The sequence below is a fragment of the Manduca sexta genome, chromosome 27 (genome assembly GCF_014839805.1).
Source record: "Manduca sexta isolate Smith_Timp_Sample1 chromosome 27, JHU_Msex_v1.0, whole genome shotgun sequence".
In the NCBI taxonomy this organism is placed as follows: Eukaryota; Metazoa; Arthropoda; class Insecta; order Lepidoptera; family Sphingidae; genus Manduca; species Manduca sexta.
Window position 1 is genome coordinate 620,849 of NC_051141.1, and position 20,384 is coordinate 641,232.

Below are 20,384 nucleotides of genomic sequence, written 5' to 3' on the forward strand. Positions count from 1 at the left end.
TTCCTTGATCCCTCTTAATCTTTTCGGATATTATAGGTTATAATATATCAAGGTAGCTCTTTCTAGATATTTAATTAATAATTTTACAAAGAAAATCACCTATACTGATTATTTAAATAGATAAAGCGTTAAAAGGACGTTAAAATTATAATATTTGGAAAACCGTAACAGATCGATAAGCGTCAAGATAATTATACTATATTTTGACGTGTATCCGAAACCGGTGATGCGTTCGAAAAAAAACTGAAGTGACACGTCCACCCACCCTGTCAAACACCTAATATTCCCGTGCTTCTGCATGACAATTTTTCATGTTTTAACTATTAAAAATGGTAAGAAATATTACAATTACAATATAAAGTAGCTGAAGTAGTGTGCGTGAATGCATTTCCGATATGGTAAAGTTTGCGCCACGTATCTACGGCACCGTCACCACTTGGGACGTGTATAATGTCGGCTTCAGAAATGTAATAGTTGTGAAATTAGCTTTATTTAGTGGTGAACGCGACAGCAGTAACGTGTTGTGTTATGTTTCCAAAGCCGTTGCGTCTGGACATCAAGCGGAAGCTCACGGCGCGCTCGGACCGCGTCAAGTGCGTGGACCAGCACCCGACGGAGCCGTGGCTCCTGTGCTCGCTCTACAGCGGCGACGTCAACATATGGAACTATGAGACACACGCACAGATCAAGAGGTTCGAGGTGAGTTACAGACCTAAAACCAATTCATCATTCTGATGCCCTTTAAGTCAGGGGGGCAACAGTTCCATCTGTTACAACGAAGTCTTTTGAACCTCAAATTCTTATTGAAAATCATGACCAATTTCCGTGTGCTGGAAGCTTGTTGTGCATGACAAAAATTTTGACAAAATCCTTTCAGGGTACACAAGAAAATGGTGAGTGATGTTGTCATCATTGATTTAATAGTTCACATGTCTTCAATGTGTACATGTAAATATAATTGTTGTGAATTCTTGTAGCTATACAGCTTATAAGAATCAACTATTTGTGATGTGTTCCATTGGTAAGTCACACCATAGTTAAAAACAAAAAAGGATAATCCATTACATCAAATTTAATTAGCCTTCAAAACAAATACAGGGATTTTTATTGTAGCATGACAATGATGTACTTGTAGCCATAAATATAAAGCTACAACCAGATATCAGCTCTGTTTGTTTATGCATTTATAAATTGATTCATAGCTAATTTTGAAAAATGAATATGAATCCTAATCCTAAACGTGATATTATACAAATTGAATATTGCATAAAGTAAAGGTCTTATAAAACTTTAAAGAAAAAGAGTAACATTCTTAAACTATTCTCGCTTTATATGAAAAGAAAAATAAAACTTAGTGTACCTAAATAAAAGGGGAACACATTTTTTTAAAAGGCATGCAGTTGCGTTAGTAACACTCCAAGAAACATAGATTATATATTACTGTGTACTGTTTTTTTATGTACATTTATACCATTTTATATTTTGTATTTAGCAGATTATAATGTAGGTCATTCTGTTTAATGAACTAGTTCAATCAATAATTATGTTTGTTTTTTATTTTAATTTGTGGTAATCTTATCATATATAACATAATATTTCAATTATTAATTTATCAATGAACAAGACTATATCATGAGTATGTAGTATGTTTGAAAGAAATCACCACCAATATATCAATTGCATTTAATTCTAAAAGATAATTTATTAGTAAATGAAACCTTACACAAAAAATATAGAGTTGAATGTTACATAAAATAAAAACTAATTTATAACTATTATTTAATCCATATAGATTTATAAAATGTGTTAACAAGTGCAATAAAATTAAAAAAAATAAAATCTTTTTAAATTTATATATGAATATTATGAATGCAAAATATTTATTTATTTATTATCAGGAAATCTGCGACAAGAACAAGTGCTGGTACTCTTCTAATCTCATCTATTTGATTTTAAATTTGCAAGCTATACATAAATTTAACAAAATATTGTTATAGAAATTTGATAGAAAGATGTGCATACAGAAATATTAAACTAATAAGGGTTTATTTTATTTCCAGAAAATGAAAATTTATAAACATAAAAATGTATCTAAATTATATATAATTTATTATTATGGTATTTATTGATTTTAAAAACATTGTAAAAAAGCATAAAACACATAATTTGGGTTATGTTTCTATAGATTATAATATTATGATGTAATTCTTTAGCGTTATGATACACTTAATAGGTATGACAATATAAATTTTTTTCAATTCTTCAGAAATAAAAATTTTAACCGTCATTAATATTTAAAAAAGAATATTAATTCAATTAATATTTTGTAAATATTTATCTCAATTTATTTAAGTCAATGAAGTGTAAATAAAGAGTAAAGGCAGTTTATATTAATGATTATTGAGAAATTAAGGCCTGGAAATCCAATATATCTTCATAGCACACTGGTCATAATTAAAAGATGCCTAGACCAAGCAGGAAAAAACATTTATACAATAAATGATCATACTAAACTCTAACACAACTTTGGTGCATAAATTGGTCAAATACAACACTCAACAAGGTCCTTTCAAAAGCACCGGCCGGCATAATTGTGTTGACTACTGAGGGGTAATCATCTCTTGTCAGTCAACATTCTATTGGACTCCACTCCACTTACTGTCCGGTGCTGTGCTCATATCACAAAAAACACATTTGTAAAAATAATAATATATTCATTAGTCAGTGACCGTTCAACTACTATCCTTTGTCATGTCATCAATTTTAAATGATTGTTACTATCATATCCTGGTTAGCATATTTTGGTGTGCATACTTATTTGCCTGTCTTTGACTCCCTTGGTAGTAGTTTTAATTCGGTGTGACTGCAGTGCTCAGGTCTCGGGTTCAATCTCCAGGGTCAGGTAAAGTGATATTGGGTTGTACTCATTATCAGCCTGGAGTCTAGATTTAGTGCCCAATATGGCGATAGTCTCGCCCCTAACCACATAATAGGACAGAACCCAAAGACGAAAAGTGGGTGCTTTAGTTGTGCCTCTGTCTACCCCTTCAGGGATAAATGCGTAACAAACACATAAGTGATTATGTTTATTCGTCATACTTCTAACTGCACAACACTTTGTTTTAGTGATATCAACAATTAAAACTGGCACGAACCAATATGTGTTTTCAAATTGTCCATATTGTTCAGAAATTTAAAGTAGAGGTGGCAACTGTTGCAAATAATATATTATTACAGTGGCTTAACTAAACAATACAGGACTTGTGGCAAAGTAATAGAATGGCGTGCTGCCTAACATAAAAAATACCTTTATAGATTATTTTCAATATTTTGAGGCCTCCCTGTGGCCGAGACCCATGGCATTTTACCTGTCATGACACTGTTATAATATTTATTATAAACTGCCATTATAATAAGGATATTTAAGACATGTATATAGGTTTGCCTAGATGGCCAATGTTAAATTATATATTAAATAATGTTAAGTTATTTTTGGGGTTTTAGACGTTTTTGAAGTTGGTATAAATATTGGTAAAAAGTTTTTATTTTTCGTGTTAGTAAGAATCAGTACATGTTGAGGACATCATAGTTGACAACATAATTTTAAGTTTTCTAATGTATGTTCGAAGTCAAGGGTCTGAAAAAAAATGAAATTTATACTGGACCAAACAGAAAGCACCAGCTTTTAAATAAAAAAGTAATCAAAATTGGTTCAACCAGTCAAAAGTTCTGAGGGAACAAACATAAAAAAAAATACAGTCGAATTGACAACCTCCTTTTTTAAATACATATATGCGGCTTTAACTCTTATTAGGTATAGGCAGATAGTTATCTTACCTACAAATCATTAGTTATCTTAGGTGCCATGATATAGTGGCGAGCCTATAGCCATTTACTAGCCACTATATCACACTCCAGGATAACACTGAGTAGCAAAGCCTAGCAGCATCTTTTCCGACATGATGATAGGATTTGAGAGGACAGCACGGCAGCCTTTCCATTGGCAATTTTTGCCGCTAATCAATGGGATATGTTTTTAAATCCTGTACATTGTGTAGTCTATATTGATTAGAGACTTTGCGTGTCACGACAGTTTTCATTACCAGTCTACCATACTGGATTTAAAATAGCTTTTTTATACATAATGAAACGAAGAAGCCTCTCACCTAATGGTAGAGGACGCGGCTGTACATTAAACTTCGTAACACCGCCTGAACTTTGAAAACCGATTAGTGAATAATTTAATGTCACAATTTGACGAGACGAGCATGTCGCCTGCTTGTTGATAAGTGGTACGACCGCCCACAAACAGAAACAAGTAGCAACACCACCGAGAACTTTGATTTATTAAGTGTTATATATAAAGGTGTGACAAGCTTTCCATTCAGAGATGACAGAAGCTTAAATTTTGATATTGGCAAAGCGAAAATTTCATGTAGGTAATCCCAATAATTTGACACAAGTGCACAAAAAGTGTGAACGTGTGTTGTATATAGGGGAGGAGAGAGGAGTTGCACGGCGTGATCTGATTCGCTCTTCACTGCGTAGAAGCCAGAATCAGCGTTCATAATGAGCCGTATGGCGGTTTTTGCACAACTGGTACATGTCTAGTATTAAAAATCCCAGTCAAAAATCCTACCGCGTGTGTCTAGAATGTATGTGCGACTTCAATTAGTATCAACGGCAGGTCGGGACTCCGTGACTATCGCCAGACAATGTTTAACAAACACATCCTGCTGGTGACAACTGCACCGGTTTGATTGCGACAATTTGTGCCAATCACTCGGTCTCACTGCATACTTGCATTTTCAATAGCTTGCAATCGATTAATCAAGTCGCTTTGATGCGTTAAGTTATAGATTTTCGCGTTAGTTTGCCTGCGTTAAAGTCCTTTCGTAGCATGAATGTCCTAATTTGCATGGCTATAATAATTGGTTCAATCAATTGATTCAAATTTTTCGAAATAGTCAGTTACCCTAGTTATGTTCGGCGTGAATGAGACGCATAAATTGAACCTTCCTACTCTGGATATAATGATTGAATAAAACTATTTTTCGGATGTTATTGGATTGTTTTATATTATTAATTTCTCCCGACGCGACGTTTCGAATTCTGCAGCTTTCACAGTCACGGGGGAATTGAGGTGTTTGTCGTCCGAAAACATAAGAAATCATCATGGGTATAATGATGCCAATAATGAGACAAGTTATATATGTTATTATGGTTTCTTCTACTGGCAAAGTGACCCCGCGGAACCTGATGACAAAACGAATGGAGTCCAGATAGACTGTCGACAGGCGACAGATGTTTATACTTTGCCAGTAGACACAGTTATGCCGGCCTGTTTATATTTTTCAGTATGTTTGCATACTCGTGCGTCCATTGTATTTTCCGCTATAGACTTATTGTTGTAATGTATCGTCAAGTACTTGTAATGTTTAATGCTCGTTTGCATTATATACAATTTTATTGTTGCACATCAAGCCTTTCGTAGGATATGGCTTTCTATTTTACAGGATTTTAACTTACTAGTATAAACTGTTAAGAAGTCTTGCTGGTATAGATGCATGCATTGCATTGTACATCTGTTTTGGGTTCGGTCCCTGTGTCGCGCAAAATTATATTGCGTTTGGTATCAGTGTGGTTGTTGCTGTTGTTTATGATGGTTGTATGCTTAGTATCAGCACAAAGACAGGTAATGTGCCTGGTAAATAGCAATATTCATCCTTCGTTACATGAGACCTGACATAGCTGGCGAAATTAGACAAATTAAATCTGTCTACTCCTGAAAGGGAAAAAGTCGTAATGATATCATTTAGTCTAGACTTTAAAAAATTCTATTGTTCAATAAAGTACAAACGCAACAGTGTATCTATATTTATATTTCAAATTTTAATGTCCGTAGGTATGCGACCTGCCCGTACGCACGGCGAAGTTCGTGCCGCGCAAGAACTGGGTGATCACCGGCTCGGACGACATGCAGATCCGAGTCCTCAACTACAACACGCTCGAGCGGGTGCACTCGTTCGAGGCGCACTCCGACTACATACGCTGCATCGCCATACATCCCACTCAGCCGTACATACTCACCTGCAGTGGTCAGTATACTTTCATGTGTGAATCATTGAAAAAAGTCTTTTTGAAATATATGTAAAAACTAATATAGGATCTTGTTAAAGCCAGCCAGCGATTTGGTGATATATTTAGGTGTAGAATATTGTATGTTCTTGGTACAGAGGTCATGCACTTTCCTGTGAGGATATGTAATTTTATTAATAGCATATCACTAGGAGTATATGGACTAAACATTAATGTTATCCACGATGCCATTTGTTTGTATTATTATCAAAGCTTCATAAAAAGGTAATTTAATTGCTGCTATGGTGCAAAATAATACTGTTCACTCTTATCGCATAATACACAGCCTGTTATTTTCCTGCAGCTGAAAATTGAAAATAAAAGTGTTTAAAAGTCGACCTTTACAGTCGCCTTGTTATTTTTACAGCGCTCTCGAAACACGAATGAAGCATCGATTTGTGTCTCTTTTCTGCTACATTAGGTTTCGTTGATCCAATGTTATATTTAAATCTAAGAGTATTCGTTTTCAATGATGCATTTTAACTAATGTTTTCGTTTGACACAATGTCGTAATGTCTATATCATAATGAGAGAATGTGAAAATATTATTGACAAAAAAATATTCGCTTTTCAAATTATCATTTATATTATTAAAATATGTATATCCACAAATTGAATAAAATTTTGTATATTCATAAAATTGTGGAGAATGTTATCCTGTTTTAAATTGTCATGTATGCTGTGTGGGAGCAGTCTATATGAAATTACAGGATGTTATGTGTCTCAAAGCTAAGTATGATAGTGTACCGCTCAGCCCCGAGGATGGCAAGCTGGTTATTGGTTATGACTGGTCTAAAATTATGTTGGCCGACAGACGACCTGCTGATCAAGCTGTGGAACTGGGACCGCAACTGGGCGTGTCAGCAAGTGTTCGAGGGGCACACGCACTACGTGATGCAGATCGTCATCAACCCGAAAGACAACAACACCTTCGCCAGCGCCAGTTTAGATACCACTGTCAAGGTATGTGCACTGGTTATAGTACAATTCAGGAATATGTCTTCTGGTATAATAAAAATAATGTTTCGCTTCTGACGATGAGCCTATATTTACATTACCCTCGTAATTCCACGTGTTCCATTAGGTGTGGCAGCTCGGCTCCTCGATATCGAACTTCACACTGGAAGGTCACGACAAGGGCGTGAACTGCGTCGACTACTATCACGGCGGAGACAAGCCGTACCTCATCAGTGGCGCGGACGACCGCCTCGTCAAGATATGGGACTACCAGAACAAGACCTGCGTGCAGACCCTTGAAGGTCAGTTTATAGCCTTCAGTTGTTTCTAGTAAATGTAAAACCCCTTGAACATTTTCTAAAGCTTAGAGGCAGTAGAACCAAACCTGTTTTTATACATAATTATTATACATACGGTAAGGTACTATAACGACTTAAATATAAAGCTAAGAACAGTCGCGGATGCCTTGGGTTTGTGTTTGAGAGTAAACTGCTCGTTTTTGTGTGTGCTACATACTTACTGTATGTCCCTCATGAACAAATAAAAAATAAACCTAGAAGATTTTTTTCCGAAATCAAATGTTATATCAGTAGTAGTCAGTAATTAAACACCATCAGTTCCATTACATTATATTACACTGGCTATAATGCCCTCCCTACTGCAATACAACAGTACTATCGCTGCCGCCCCGCGTGCCGGTTTGTTGGTTATGAATCATGTGTTATCAGTGTTTGATAATATATCAGGGATGACGTATTGTTTCCTTTCGTTCTGAAATGATCTAGCAGCCGGCGTCTGATAAGCTATAAGGAGGCCGTGGATTTGATAATTCAGACAAAATATGCTGTGATTTGTAAATATTCCTAGCCTTTTTTACACTTGAAACGGAGAGTGGGAAATTAATCAAATGTTAAGTGATCTTAAATGTCAACAAATATCACCCATTATAACAGTATAATTGTGGATACACTGCCGATTTTATTAATACTTATGTAGAAAGAGAAAACAACATAGGGATTGTTGAACTTATTGTATCCAATAATTACTTCGAAAACAATTTTATATGGGTAATTAGTAAATACTGTTCATTCACCAGGTCATAATCAAAACGTGTCGGCGGTGTCGTTCCACCCCGAGCTCCCGATCCTGCTGACCGGCTCCGAGGACGGCACCATCAGGATATGGCACGCTGGCACTTATCGGCTGGAGTTCTCGCTCAACTATGGCTTCGAACGTGTTTGGACGATATCTTCGATGCACGGCTCCAACAACGTGGCCATTGGGTGAGTTGGTATCGTATTGGAATACTTAACATCCTGCTGGAAGAGTTGGTATGTAATATAGTGGATTATTGTGAGGCTGGAAGGTAATGTAAACCGGAACGATTATCGAACCAATAGTGAAATATCAGGAATTTGTTGATTTTCAGCCTTACTTATTATTATATTTTGATATCTATGAAAGTGAAATAGGTGTATCAAGATCGTAGCATGTGGCACTCAATAGTCTCTGCCTACCGCTATAGGATAAGGGGGTGACTGTATGTATGCAGGTATATTTAATAAACACATTGTTATTCGCAGTTACGACGAGGGAACTATAATGATAAAAGTGGGCCGCGAGGAGCCCGCGATATCAATGGACGTCAACGGCGGCAAGATCATCTGGGCACGCCACTCGGAGATGCAGCAGGTCAACCTCAAGGCGCTTCCAGAAGGTCAGTGCTGGATAGCTTAAACATACAAATTGTAATCGGTCTAGCGTCCCCTCCGTTCTCATAGTTCCTGTCCTCCCTTCTCCACCTTTGCTTTCCATGTAACCCCCTTGTAGTTAAGCCGAGGGGATACAGTATCCTGTTCGCAGGATTACAACAGTGGTGACAACAGGAAAAACAAAAAAAAAAATGGTCTAGGATAAATTGAAGAGTGTGAGATTAAAAGAATTACTTAGGTCTTGGGCATTACAATTATGTAATGTATTCAACAATTATATATACCACATACAGACTGCATAAGCTTCTTTGGAAGAAACATCCTTTTTTGTATTTTTTTAAATTTACAATTAAAAAGTAAGGCTCTCGTTGCTGCAGGTCGTGTAACAGTGATGGCCTACTCAGTCATGGATTTTAATATGACAGAAGTTCATCTCATCTTTATTTGATTCAATAAATAATTTGTGCCATTTTTCAATAAATTCTCACAGGTACAGAAATTAAGGACGGAGAGCGCGTCCCAGTAGTGGCTAAGGACATGGGCTCCTGCGAGATCTACCCTCAGACGATCGCTCACAACCCCAACGGCCGGTTCGTGGTGGTATGCGGCGACGGCGAGTATATCATATACACTGCCATGGCGCTCAGGAACAAGGCGTTCGGCACTGCGCAGGAGTTCGTCTGGGCGTTCGACAGCTCCGAGTACGCGACGCTCGAGAATTCCAGTACGATAAAGGTGTTCAAGAATTTCAAAGAGAGGAAGAGTTTTAAGCCTGAATATGGTGCTGAAGGTAGGTCTTACATTGTACACAGTGGCTAGGTATTTTGTCAAGTGATTGCGGAAAAGTGTGAGAATGAAATATATTCTTTATAGACGTTGTACACATACCTTTGTAGCTGCTCAGTCAGTATTAGAGATGTGTGAGGGAGATAAAGCGATCCTGCGGCCTATAAACGTAGAGGGTTGACCGTCATTAGGTAGCCGGTGGTAATAACTAGTCCAAATCCTTACTATAAGCTTCGAAGACTATTGCAACGCCTCTCCATCGTAGAGGAGTTTGTGGAAGATTATATGGTTGATAAATACAACTCAGTCGATAGAGTGTGTACACAGAACATTCTTACTTGTGTTTAATTACTGATTTCTTATGTCAGGTATCTTCGGCGGAGTGATGCTGGGCGTCAAATCCATTAGCGGCATGGCCTTCTCCTTCTACGATTGGGAACAGCTAGAGCTTATCAGAAGGTATGCTATTACCACTGTTTACATCTCATTGCTAGTGACAATAGTTTATAATCTCTGAATGTACACTTCCACAGTGAATGCCTCCACAATGATTTTAAAAATAGGATCTATATATTGTCAACTTATATACTCATTTAATTTTATAGTTAAGCTGTAAGTTTTGACGTAATAAGTTATGAAGAAAGTAGCCTGATGGTGTGCGTAATGGTGTTGATTTTATCTCTCCATAATTATAATATGGAACTTGATAAGTAGAATAAGCCACAAAAATCGGAATGAATTTAAGATTTCATGTCGCCTGTTTTCATTCTGTCGAGAATTATTGTGAATATGCGAATTCTATTTGATTTTTGATAAATGGTTTATAGTTTTTATATATTTATTTTTAAACGAAGTATGTGTGTTTGTAATCGTTAAATTTATTATATAGATTTTTTTTATTGTACAATATTGTAGTTAAACGTGTGGTAATGATCAATAATAATTATTGTATTTATGCTGTTGCGATTTATTTTTTATTTTGCATAAGCTTGTGCGGATGTTTGTATTAAAATTAATTAAATATGGAGCTTCTTATAGAACAAAAGCTTAGATCATATTAAACTAGACAAGAGTGCTTTGCGATTATAATTATGTCTTTATAGCACGATTAGTAACTGCTATGAATGTAGTTACAAATGACGCTGTCGCTTTTGCTAAAGACTAAAGGGTGACAGACGATGTACAGGGTGGGGGAGGTGACAAACTTATAGCGGCAAAGTTATACGACGCGAACTGTTTGTAACTCATTCACGATATAGAGAAGTCGACAGCCGAATGGGAAACTTACTTATTCGTAAGCAGCAGTGACAGTAGAATTTTGAGTTAAAAGCTTGCATAGCACGACTATATAATAATTAGTTATTCGACGCGATTTTTTTTAAGGTTGAAAAAAAATTATAGAATACTGGATAAAAATATATCAACTTTTCTTTATGCCGGTGGGGTAAAACGACCTCACTGCTCCCAATGGTAGATGGACTAGCGTCCAGTAAGGGAATTGACTGACGAGAGTCAATTAACATTCGCCAATTATGTCTAATTATATTTTAGTAAAAATATGTAGGTATGGGACATCTAATGCAGTCGGCTTTGCAAAAACAACGCAATATCGCACACGTAAATCATTATTATAATAAACTACAATATGACATCTGATAGTAGGAGAGCATGTCATGATTTACATTAGTATAATATAGATTTTATGGAGCGTTAGTTAGACGACAAACTTCATCATAACGCGATATAAGGCCGATTGTGCTAACTTTCTCAATTTTATAATTTTATAATAAAAACAGGTTCGTTTTTATAAAAAAATCATTGGTTTGACGGTGTATTTGGAAGCGGATATACAGAGGCTGATTCCGGAAACACTGCTAATAACAAATTACTCTAGGACTAATGTATAGTTAAATGTCAAGTTTAAAATGAGAGTTTTACGGCTTTGCGAATAGTTCTAGATCTGTATTAGAAGTTGACAGCTGCGCATGCGATTCCAATCTTGTAGAATTTTAGATGTTTTATTGTTTTGTACCCTATCCAATTTTCGATTATAGTATTATTATTTTTATTATAATATATTTTATATAGTTATTATGGTTATTAGATGCTTAGCGTAATTTCAATCCTTCAATACATTAAATTGTTCCATGTCTAATTCAGTGTTACTAATCCAATAAATAATGCTATGTATTAGTGTTCAAACTTAAGGAATCTCTATAATACTTTGTCGTATTCAAACTTCACGCGATGCTCGTATATGCTAATGCTATTGTTAATGGGAGACTATTGCTCGTGGGCTGGAGACAGATGTTATCGACAATTTTTATTCATGTCAATATCACTATTATTCGCACACTAAAAAGTGTGATGTACTAATTATCTCCTAACGGCCGTTTTTAATAAACGATCCGAATAACTTTCGATCCATCGCGTAAATGGACCAATCAGAACAAAGTATATTTTGACGTGCTTACAAATGGTTTGTTTTGATTGGTTCATTCTTAGTATGGGTATCCAAGATAAAGATTGAAAGTTATCATGGCGCCGTTCTAATAAATTCTGATGACCCTCATTACATTGAGATGAATTTCTCTTTCAGGATCGAGATCCAGCCGCGTCACGTGTTCTGGTCGGAGAGTGGCAACCTGGTGTGCCTCGCCACCGACGACACGTACTTCGTGCTGCGGTACAACGCGGCCGTGGCGACGCGCGCGCGCGAGTCCAACACGGGCATCACAGAGGACGGCATCGAGGACGCTTTCGAGGTTAGACCATGGACTATGGATTATGGACCTTGTCATGGAGTGGAGACAAGTCTATCTATCCAATACAACAGATCTGTTGTACTGGAAGGTACTGTTGTGAATCAGGACTAGAGAGTATATCGGCTTAGTTTCTTCGGTAGTGGATTAACTAGAATTGGTAACTTCTTGCACTAAAGGCATATTTCAATAGACTTCCAATAGCTATTTGCGGATTTAAATATTACTGCTGATCTGTAAGTATCGCGATAGTTATCGATCGAGGATAGACTAATCTAAAATAGCATGTTATACACAGTTTTTTGATAGTTCTATTTAAGTAACTCTTTGTAATTTAGCATGTATTGATTATAGAGGAAAAGATAAAAAAGCATTATCGAAACGTCTCAAGTAGCATGCATCAGACATAGTAATATTTAGTAAAATTATTGTATTTTTCCTGCCTCGGTGGCGTAGTTCTATTGCGTGCCCGGTATGATACCGCTCTGAGGTCCCGATTTCGAATTCTGGGTTAGGCAAAGTAATATTTAGCCCTTCTGTTTAGTGTCAGTCTGGAGAATGGAATTTATGCTCGATATGGCGATAGGTTCGTCGCCTATCATTATGGGATGTGGCACACACGACGAAAAGTAGGTGACCTGGTGACATCTCTGCTTACCCCTTCATGGATAAAAGCATGATGTGTGTGTGTGTTTTTTATGAACTCAATTAAAGTAAACTTTATGCGCAGGTTGTGGGCGAGGTGAACGAGACAGTGAAGACTGGGCTATGGGTGGGCGACTGCTTTATCTACACCAACTCGCTGAACAGGATCAACTACTACGTGGGCGGCGAGATCGTCACCATCTCGCATCTCGACCACACCATGTACATACTCGGATACGTGGCCAAAGAGAACAGGTACGGTTCGCAGAATAGTGTTATTTTTTCTATGTGGAAGAACAGAGGTATTTGTATTCTGTAAATAAATAATGTAGATAACCGGTTATTGTAAAGGTTGTAAACTACATAATTACACACATCGTCTATAATCGTGTATTGTTGTTTTTGCAGACTGTACTTAAATGACAAGGAGTTGAATGTGGTCTCCTACTCTGTGTTGCTGTCGGTACTCGAGTATCAGACGGCTGTGATGCGTGGCGACTTCGAGACTGCGGATCGTGTGTTGCCGACCGTACCGCACGACCACAGAACCAGGGTTGCGCACTTCCTAGAAAAACAGGTTCGAAACATTAATTTCATTGGTATAAAATTGATGGATTCAGTATTATGAGTCTTCCATGTATACATGTAATAATGTCTTAGATTTAAAAAATAAACCTTATTGTATATTTTTGATAATTAGTCGTATAAATGGGAAAACAATGTTACCAAACCTTTACAAATAAAATAAAATAATAATGGTGGAACATTTGTCTCCTGGTTGCATCTATTCCCTATCCTTTCGGGGTTAAAAGAGTGACGAGCGTTCGTTGGCGAGTAAAATAAAAAATGTGTATACGTTTATGACAGGGCTTCAAGCAACAAGCCCTAGCCGTGTCGACGGAGCCGGAGCATCAGTTCGAGCTGGCGCTGTCGCTGGGCGAGCTGCGGCGCGCGCAGCAGCTGGCGGCGGAGGCGGCGGCGGCGGAGGGGGCGGACGGGCCCGCCGGCGAGCTGTCGCGCTCGGCCGCCGCGCGCTGGTCCCGGCTCGGCGCCGCCGCCTCCGCCGCCGCCGACACCGCTCTCACCAAGATATGCTATCAGAACGCGCGCGATTACAGTGCACTGTTGCTGTTCGCTGTCAGTACTGGTGAGTGTACGCTTGTTTGCCAATTATCTAATGACTTTCAATGGACCGGTTTAGAATTACCCCCTACAACTAAAATGAATGAACACCATATTTCCGGATCGATTGCAAAGAATAAAATCCGTGGCATATGTGACTTTGATGGTTTCTTTTTTCAGATGAAAATTTTAAAAGCAATGGTGTTACCCATTACCAAGTAACTCAGATCTGATAAGGTTAGGTTGGATTGCTTTCAAGTCATACTTTCTGCCCCTCTTCAAGTGTACAATATAACAATTTGATATTAACATTGATAAAAATGTAAATTCTTGATTATAAATTACAGAATGAAGTTTAATGTTAAATTACCGTATGCAAGTATAAATTTAGATTACAAGTCATTAAGTTAAATCTTCCTATTATCGTTAATCAATGTCTTAATTATTGATTTACGATAATAGTGATTTTACTATCCAAATAAACACATTGCATCGCATGAGGATACTGTGTGCAAAGCAAGTTTAATACGACATTATCAATTACTCGCGGCTTCTCCTGCGTAAAAGATTATTCCGAAATAAAATTTCCGCTATATATTCTTGTATATTCGTTATATATTTTTCTATGATATAAAATAACCTACGTCCTTCCCAAAGTCTCAATCTGTCCCCATACCAAATTTTATCGGAATCTGTTCTGTTAAGGCGTAACAGACGGACAAGTTCCTTTCGCATTTACAATATAAGTCTGAACTGTTGCAGGCGACAAAGCGTTGTTGGAGGAGGTGGCACGCATGTCGGGCGAGCAGGGCGACGACAACGTTGCGTTCGTAGCGTACTTCACGCTCAACGACCTGGACGCGTGTCTGCGCCTTCTCATATCCAGGGGAAAACTGCCCGAAGCCGCTTTCTTTGCCAGGTATGTCATTTGTAGCCGAAGGTGCACATTATTTAAGGTATTGTTACTGTTCAAGAATGCGTACAGTCAAAGGAATTATAAATGCAAGACCAGGGGAATGAGACAATATATGCAGGAGGGTTTCATTCCTCTGGTAACCCAACTTCTTGTACTGTACGCAACACAAGTGTTGTTCCACACCGGGTAAGAATAACAGGAGTTACTTCTATAATATGTATAATAATATTTTAAATACAGAACTAAAAGGTCCTCGCCCAGCACTTTCTACCAAACATTGCGTGTACGTGCGTGTTAATTTGCAGATCATACATTCCATCGAAGATGTGCGAGATTGTGAAGCTGTGGCGCGAGGCGGTGGGCGCCACCAACAAGAAGTCCGGCCAGTCGCTTGCTGATCCAGAGAATTACGAGAACTTGTTCCCTGAGTTTGCGGTCTGTACCATTATTAACAACGTAGCTATCTTTTGTTATACCCGCTTGAGTAATAGTTTTCAAGAAATAAACATCACTCAGGAATACGGCATTGTATGAAAATAAAAGTGCCTTATATTTTTCATTGGTCCATATAATAATAATGAAAATAATTACATCTATATAACAATTATAATCATTAGTTGTTGGCCAATTGTCTTTTTCTTTTGTAATACTTGATGCGAATAATATTTGAAGTATATATTTTTGAATATGCTGTTCGATGAGAAATAACGTTACATGTACTTGTTCAGGAGTCGTTAGAGCTGGAACAGTTCCAGCGGAAGTTCGGGTTTGAATACAGCACGCAGTTGCAACACCTCGAGGAGAACTCCAAGCGGTGCAACACCGAGCGCAGCCTCGAGGAGGAGCGTGCGCACGCGCTGCAGCTTGGCAAATACGCGCCGCAACCACTTTCGATACAGAGGTACGTACGCTGCTATATTCATGTTACGTTTTACAAATAAATATGGAATATTTCCTTACTTATACGAGCTGAACTGACTAATAACTAAGAACTCGTTTTGATATGGCGGGTGAATCTAAATCTTGATATAAATAGATCAGGCGGGGTTATGGGGCTGGGAGTAAATGCGTTAAGGCGATGTTGATTTTTTACAATGCAGTCTATAAGGCAATGTAGGTCAAATATAATGTATATCACTGAGGAACATGGTCGACGGCCTCCGGAACTATACGCGTCTGTTATATTTCACGTACAATAATTATTGATTTCACTTCTATCTGATACAAGTCCGCATTATTTGAACCGTATTAAACACAAATAACTAATCTGTCTGTCAGTGCACACGCGGCGCCAGAGAGCACGCTAGCGCTTCAGGAGAACGCCAAGCACATACCTCCACCGGCGGCGACCCCGTCGGACCCCTCGCCAGACAAACTGAAGCGCAAGGATTCGCTCGACATCATGGAGGAGATCGAGCGTGAGATCGACGACATCGTGCTAGATGCCAATACTGACGGCGAGGTGAGTCCGGCCCAGTTTTGATCCAGTTGGGGGCGGCACCCAAGCGTGGGGTGCCGCTTCGGGTCCGGCGGCCGGCTGCGACGTCGCTACCCGCTGCGCCCAGTGCGAGTGTGCCTGTCCGACGAGGAGTAGACGTGACCATAGCCTGCGCACATTTATGGGTTGCCACACCGATAACAACTTGCTTTTGTCGAAATCTTCCTTTCAACAATAGGATTTATTCAACAAATAGTGCTGCAAAATTATAACATTGTTTCCTGTAAATAGTCCACATTACAACCGTGAAAATTTTAAAGTTGTTCTTTAATGTCCGTAGTGTAAATATACGTAGTTGGTTCATTGCACGATCATCATCATTGAAGGTTAACACACCCGTAGGAAATAATGAGACGATGTAAACAGCTGGAAAATCTGTCATTGTTTTATTTTGTGGGATTCCGAGTTTCTATGTATGTTAGGGATTCCATTTATAGGGGTTGGCAACCCTGCATTTGCTGTCCAGGGGACAAATTGTCCAAAATCTGTCGAGCCTCTAAAGATCTATTCACATACATCCATACCTCATTTGTAATTAAGAAAGAAATATATAGATTCATACATTTAATATAAACCCGTTCACACACATCCGTACGGTCCCGCACGGCCTGGAGACGGCACGGATGCGTGTCGATAGATCATGAAGGCTTCCACTAACACATATAGCACTTAGGAGCTCGGTTTGAAAAATAGACATAACATTAGTTTCCGTATTGACGTGCGTGTCCATCGAAGCGTCTCGGAGCGGAGCAGTCTCAGAATGATCTTATTGGTTAAAAATCCTTTCCGCTTCGCATTGATCGACCCGCACGCTCAATGGGCTGTTCATAATATGTTAGTTAAAACATATAGTACCACACTTTGTCTCCCGCAGATCTTCACTTGCGATAACTGTTACATTATTCTGCTATAGTATATAATAAAGATTTATTAGGTGAATAATATACACGATCATGAAAGCTTGACTCAATATTGCATGATATCCATTGGTCACGTATAACTGCTGTCGGCTGATGATCTTTTAATTGCAACTTACGACAGGTGGGTTCCACACAGTTAATTGTAAGTTTTATGCAAAATATTTTCATGATCTATTAGAACAGTTATAATATGAGAAAACCATTTCGCCTGGAGCGTCTGTGCTTCTTCTAACTTTCGATCTGTGACCGATTGATCCGAGGGCGCGTGTCAGTCAATGCGGAGTGGAGTGGAGACATGCCTTAATGCCGAATTGCTTCAAGCCAACTTTAGTGTGGTGTATTGCTTCGGCGGAGACTTGCAATGGCGATTGTTCAATAATTTTCTTGACTCCGCCCCGCTCTGCTGTGACAGACAGACGCTGTCGAGGATGTGCTGGATGTGTGTGGGTTTGGTGGATTCGTCAATTCCTGTCAGTGGTCACCACTTACAACTACATCGCTAACAGTGTTAGTGTTGTATGTAATGTACATATTCCATTCTAGTGTTAATGAAATATTGACTTATATTTACACATGTTCCGTGCCCTCAGTGTCATGTAGCTAGTTCTAAATGGTTGACGTCTTTGTGTTGTGCATCTGTAGCTAACGAAATTTGTAGTTAAATCAATTCATAATAATTATTATTCGTTAAATGACAATAATATTCTAAGATAAGTGTGTGTCGAGCGCAGTTGAGCGAGCTGGCTGGACTGAGTAGAGCTGTAAATATTAACCAATAGAATTACACAAACGTGCGTTAGTTTTTTGTGCGTTTCTATTGGTTCGTAAGCATTAGTTCGCGTCCGCTGCGCATGCTCGTTCGGCAGTGATCGACATGCACGCTAATGTGTAATAAATCCATATTTGTTATGTACATGATGACACTAAGGGATACAAATAATTAAATATCGAAACTATTTTAAATTGTTTAGGATCACATGACAGTAGTTGTATATTCGATGCATTTTATTAAATAAAAATTTTTCTCTTTAAATAAATACATAAGGGAAATGATGTAGAAAGGTAATAATCCAATTTAGTAATATTATTTATAAGAGCTTGCCACACTATAGTTAGTTTGTTCCCGCGTGGTCACCCGGCCCGCGTGGATACATTACATGAGTATAATCCGGGCTAGATACAGTGTGGCTGGCTGTTACTGATTGATGTCCCTCAGTAGACGTTCCCATCCATGATCATAGTCATTCTCCCAAAATTTTCAAATGCTGAACGTTTATTGAGTGAGTTGTCGAAATATACCGAAGACATCCATTGGCATTATAAATTATGACATTGAAGGATTTTAAAAATATTTGATAGTCCAAATTGTTAGTTTTATTTACTAGTGTGTGGTAATGATTCCAAATTTAAGTTTTTTCATCGAACTTTTAATTTAAGGGATTTATGCTAACACGTCACAGCGTGGCGCCGTTGTACCTAATGTTTATGCCAATGTTGCACCGCTACGTCATGTGTGCTCATCCTTTATATTAAACGATGTTTGGTGAAATTTTACATGATTTTTTTTTGTATTTATCAATTAATGTTCAGCCCAAATATCGTGAATAATACATATCCCCTAATATGTTTCCGAGCTCAACGTCCATAATATTCACTTGTGCATATTAAAACATTTGTAAACTGGGCATTGTAAGGTTTCTTCTGTCTCGTAAACAATGCCATGAAGTTTTTCCGGAAGGTGTTGCTTCTGTTTAAAGTCAGCTTATCACCAGGCAAGCAGCTTGCTCATATTGAATATAAACCAAATCATACTTACAGTAGAGTTTAAACCCATTTAATGCACTACAGCATAGCGCCACATACAAATATTTCGCCACATATTCCACCTAGACTTTCCACATTTTTAACATTTCGATAAAGTTCGTCAACGTCTTACTCATATTATCATATACGTACTTATACACATGGACCATGCATGATGACGTATATAAACAAAGGAGGTTAGTTTATTCCATTATTAAACATTACCTGTTACTAGTTATCTTGAATATAAAATAGAAAAATAGTAAAATTTTATATAAATACATATCAAGTATTTAAAATGTTTGACACGTAAATAATGCACCACAACGTTAGTGACGTCAGTACTACTGTAACACGTGCGCGCGAGGGAGATAGCAATCTTAGCCCGTAACGCTCCCGCGTTTCGTTATACTGATACTTACCATTCTTTATTTAAAATAATACTTTAACTGTACGCTAACGTAGGTCACTGAGCGGCGATGTAAAACGGAAAACAAATCAGGCCTGTAGGGTGTTCATGTATGTTGGTAATTAGGGTACAGTCAATTAGATGCGGTTGGCGAAATTCTAATAGTAAGCGCAACATACAAGTATATATCCTACATGTATTATTCACGATGGTTTGTTCACGTATACAGACTGTTTTTCATTTGTTTACATATACAAGTTATTGTAATGCATATAATTTGATAAACAATCTGTCATTTCATTTGTGAAGCCTTCTTTTTAGTTTTGCGCATGATTGTTAGTCAGCTCCTATGATATAAGCGGGGGAGGGACCGCGGAGCGACTAGACTGCGATGTAAGAGCACACCATTATATAAAATAAATGTCTATTAATGGCATACCCATGTGAATTGAAACAGGTCAAAATTAAATTCATACAAATTTAAATGCCATGTATTCCGATTAGCAATCAGCACAGGCTGCAAGTGTGGAGTATGGAAACAAATGCGCAAGCGCAGCTTGCGTCTCTCGCTCCCGTCGCTATTCTAGGAGGTATCTAACAATTACGCGCTAACTATGTGTGTAAAATATAATTTACTGTTTTAAATCACCTTTATTTTGGTCCCATATATAAAATGTGTATTGTTTTCCAAATTGGATGTTACTGATATGGTGTGT

At 37.9% G+C, this 20,384-nt stretch overlaps 1 protein-coding gene across 2 annotated transcripts; it reads left to right on the top strand.

Annotated features, from left to right (window-relative positions):
* The first annotated feature begins 219 nt into the window (after nt 1-219).
* On the top strand, nt 220-19,010 carry LOC115455010 (coatomer subunit beta'). 2 transcript variants are annotated; one of them, XM_037443840.1, is made up of 17 exons: nt 220-332; nt 541-699; nt 5,906-6,098; nt 6,953-7,101; nt 7,223-7,397; nt 8,192-8,378; nt 8,679-8,812; nt 9,298-9,597; nt 9,962-10,052; nt 12,193-12,358; nt 13,086-13,255; nt 13,409-13,577; nt 13,868-14,147; nt 14,885-15,041; nt 15,344-15,473; nt 15,767-15,939; nt 16,317-19,010. In XM_037443840.1, exons 1-17 carry the CDS (start codon nt 330-332, stop codon nt 16,519-16,521), a joined length of 2,841 nt encoding a protein of 946 aa, XP_037299737.1. In that variant the 5' UTR covers nt 220-329; the 3' UTR covers nt 16,522-19,010. The 2 variants fall into 2 exon arrangements, with proteins under 2 accessions (XP_037299737.1, XP_037299736.1); XM_037443839.1 differs by lacking the exon at nt 220-332 and having other exon boundaries at nt 514-699.
* Nucleotides 19,011-20,384: the final 1,374 nt, after the last annotated feature.

What these genes read in the sequence shown, in the direction of transcription:
- LOC115455010 (XM_037443839.1), top strand. Translation starts at nt 529, where the DNA reads ATGTTTCCAAAGCCGTTGCGTCTGGACATCAAGCGGAAGCTCACGGCG. An exon ending in TCCAACAACGTGGCCATTGG is followed by an intron (nt 8,379 to 8,678) that starts GTGAGTTGGTAT and finishes TGTTATTCGCAG; the next exon opens with TTACGACGAGGGAACTATAA. An exon ending in TACGTGGCCAAAGAGAACAG is followed by an intron (nt 13,256 to 13,408) that starts GTACGGTTCGCA and finishes TTGTTTTTGCAG; the next exon opens with ACTGTACTTAAATGACAAGG.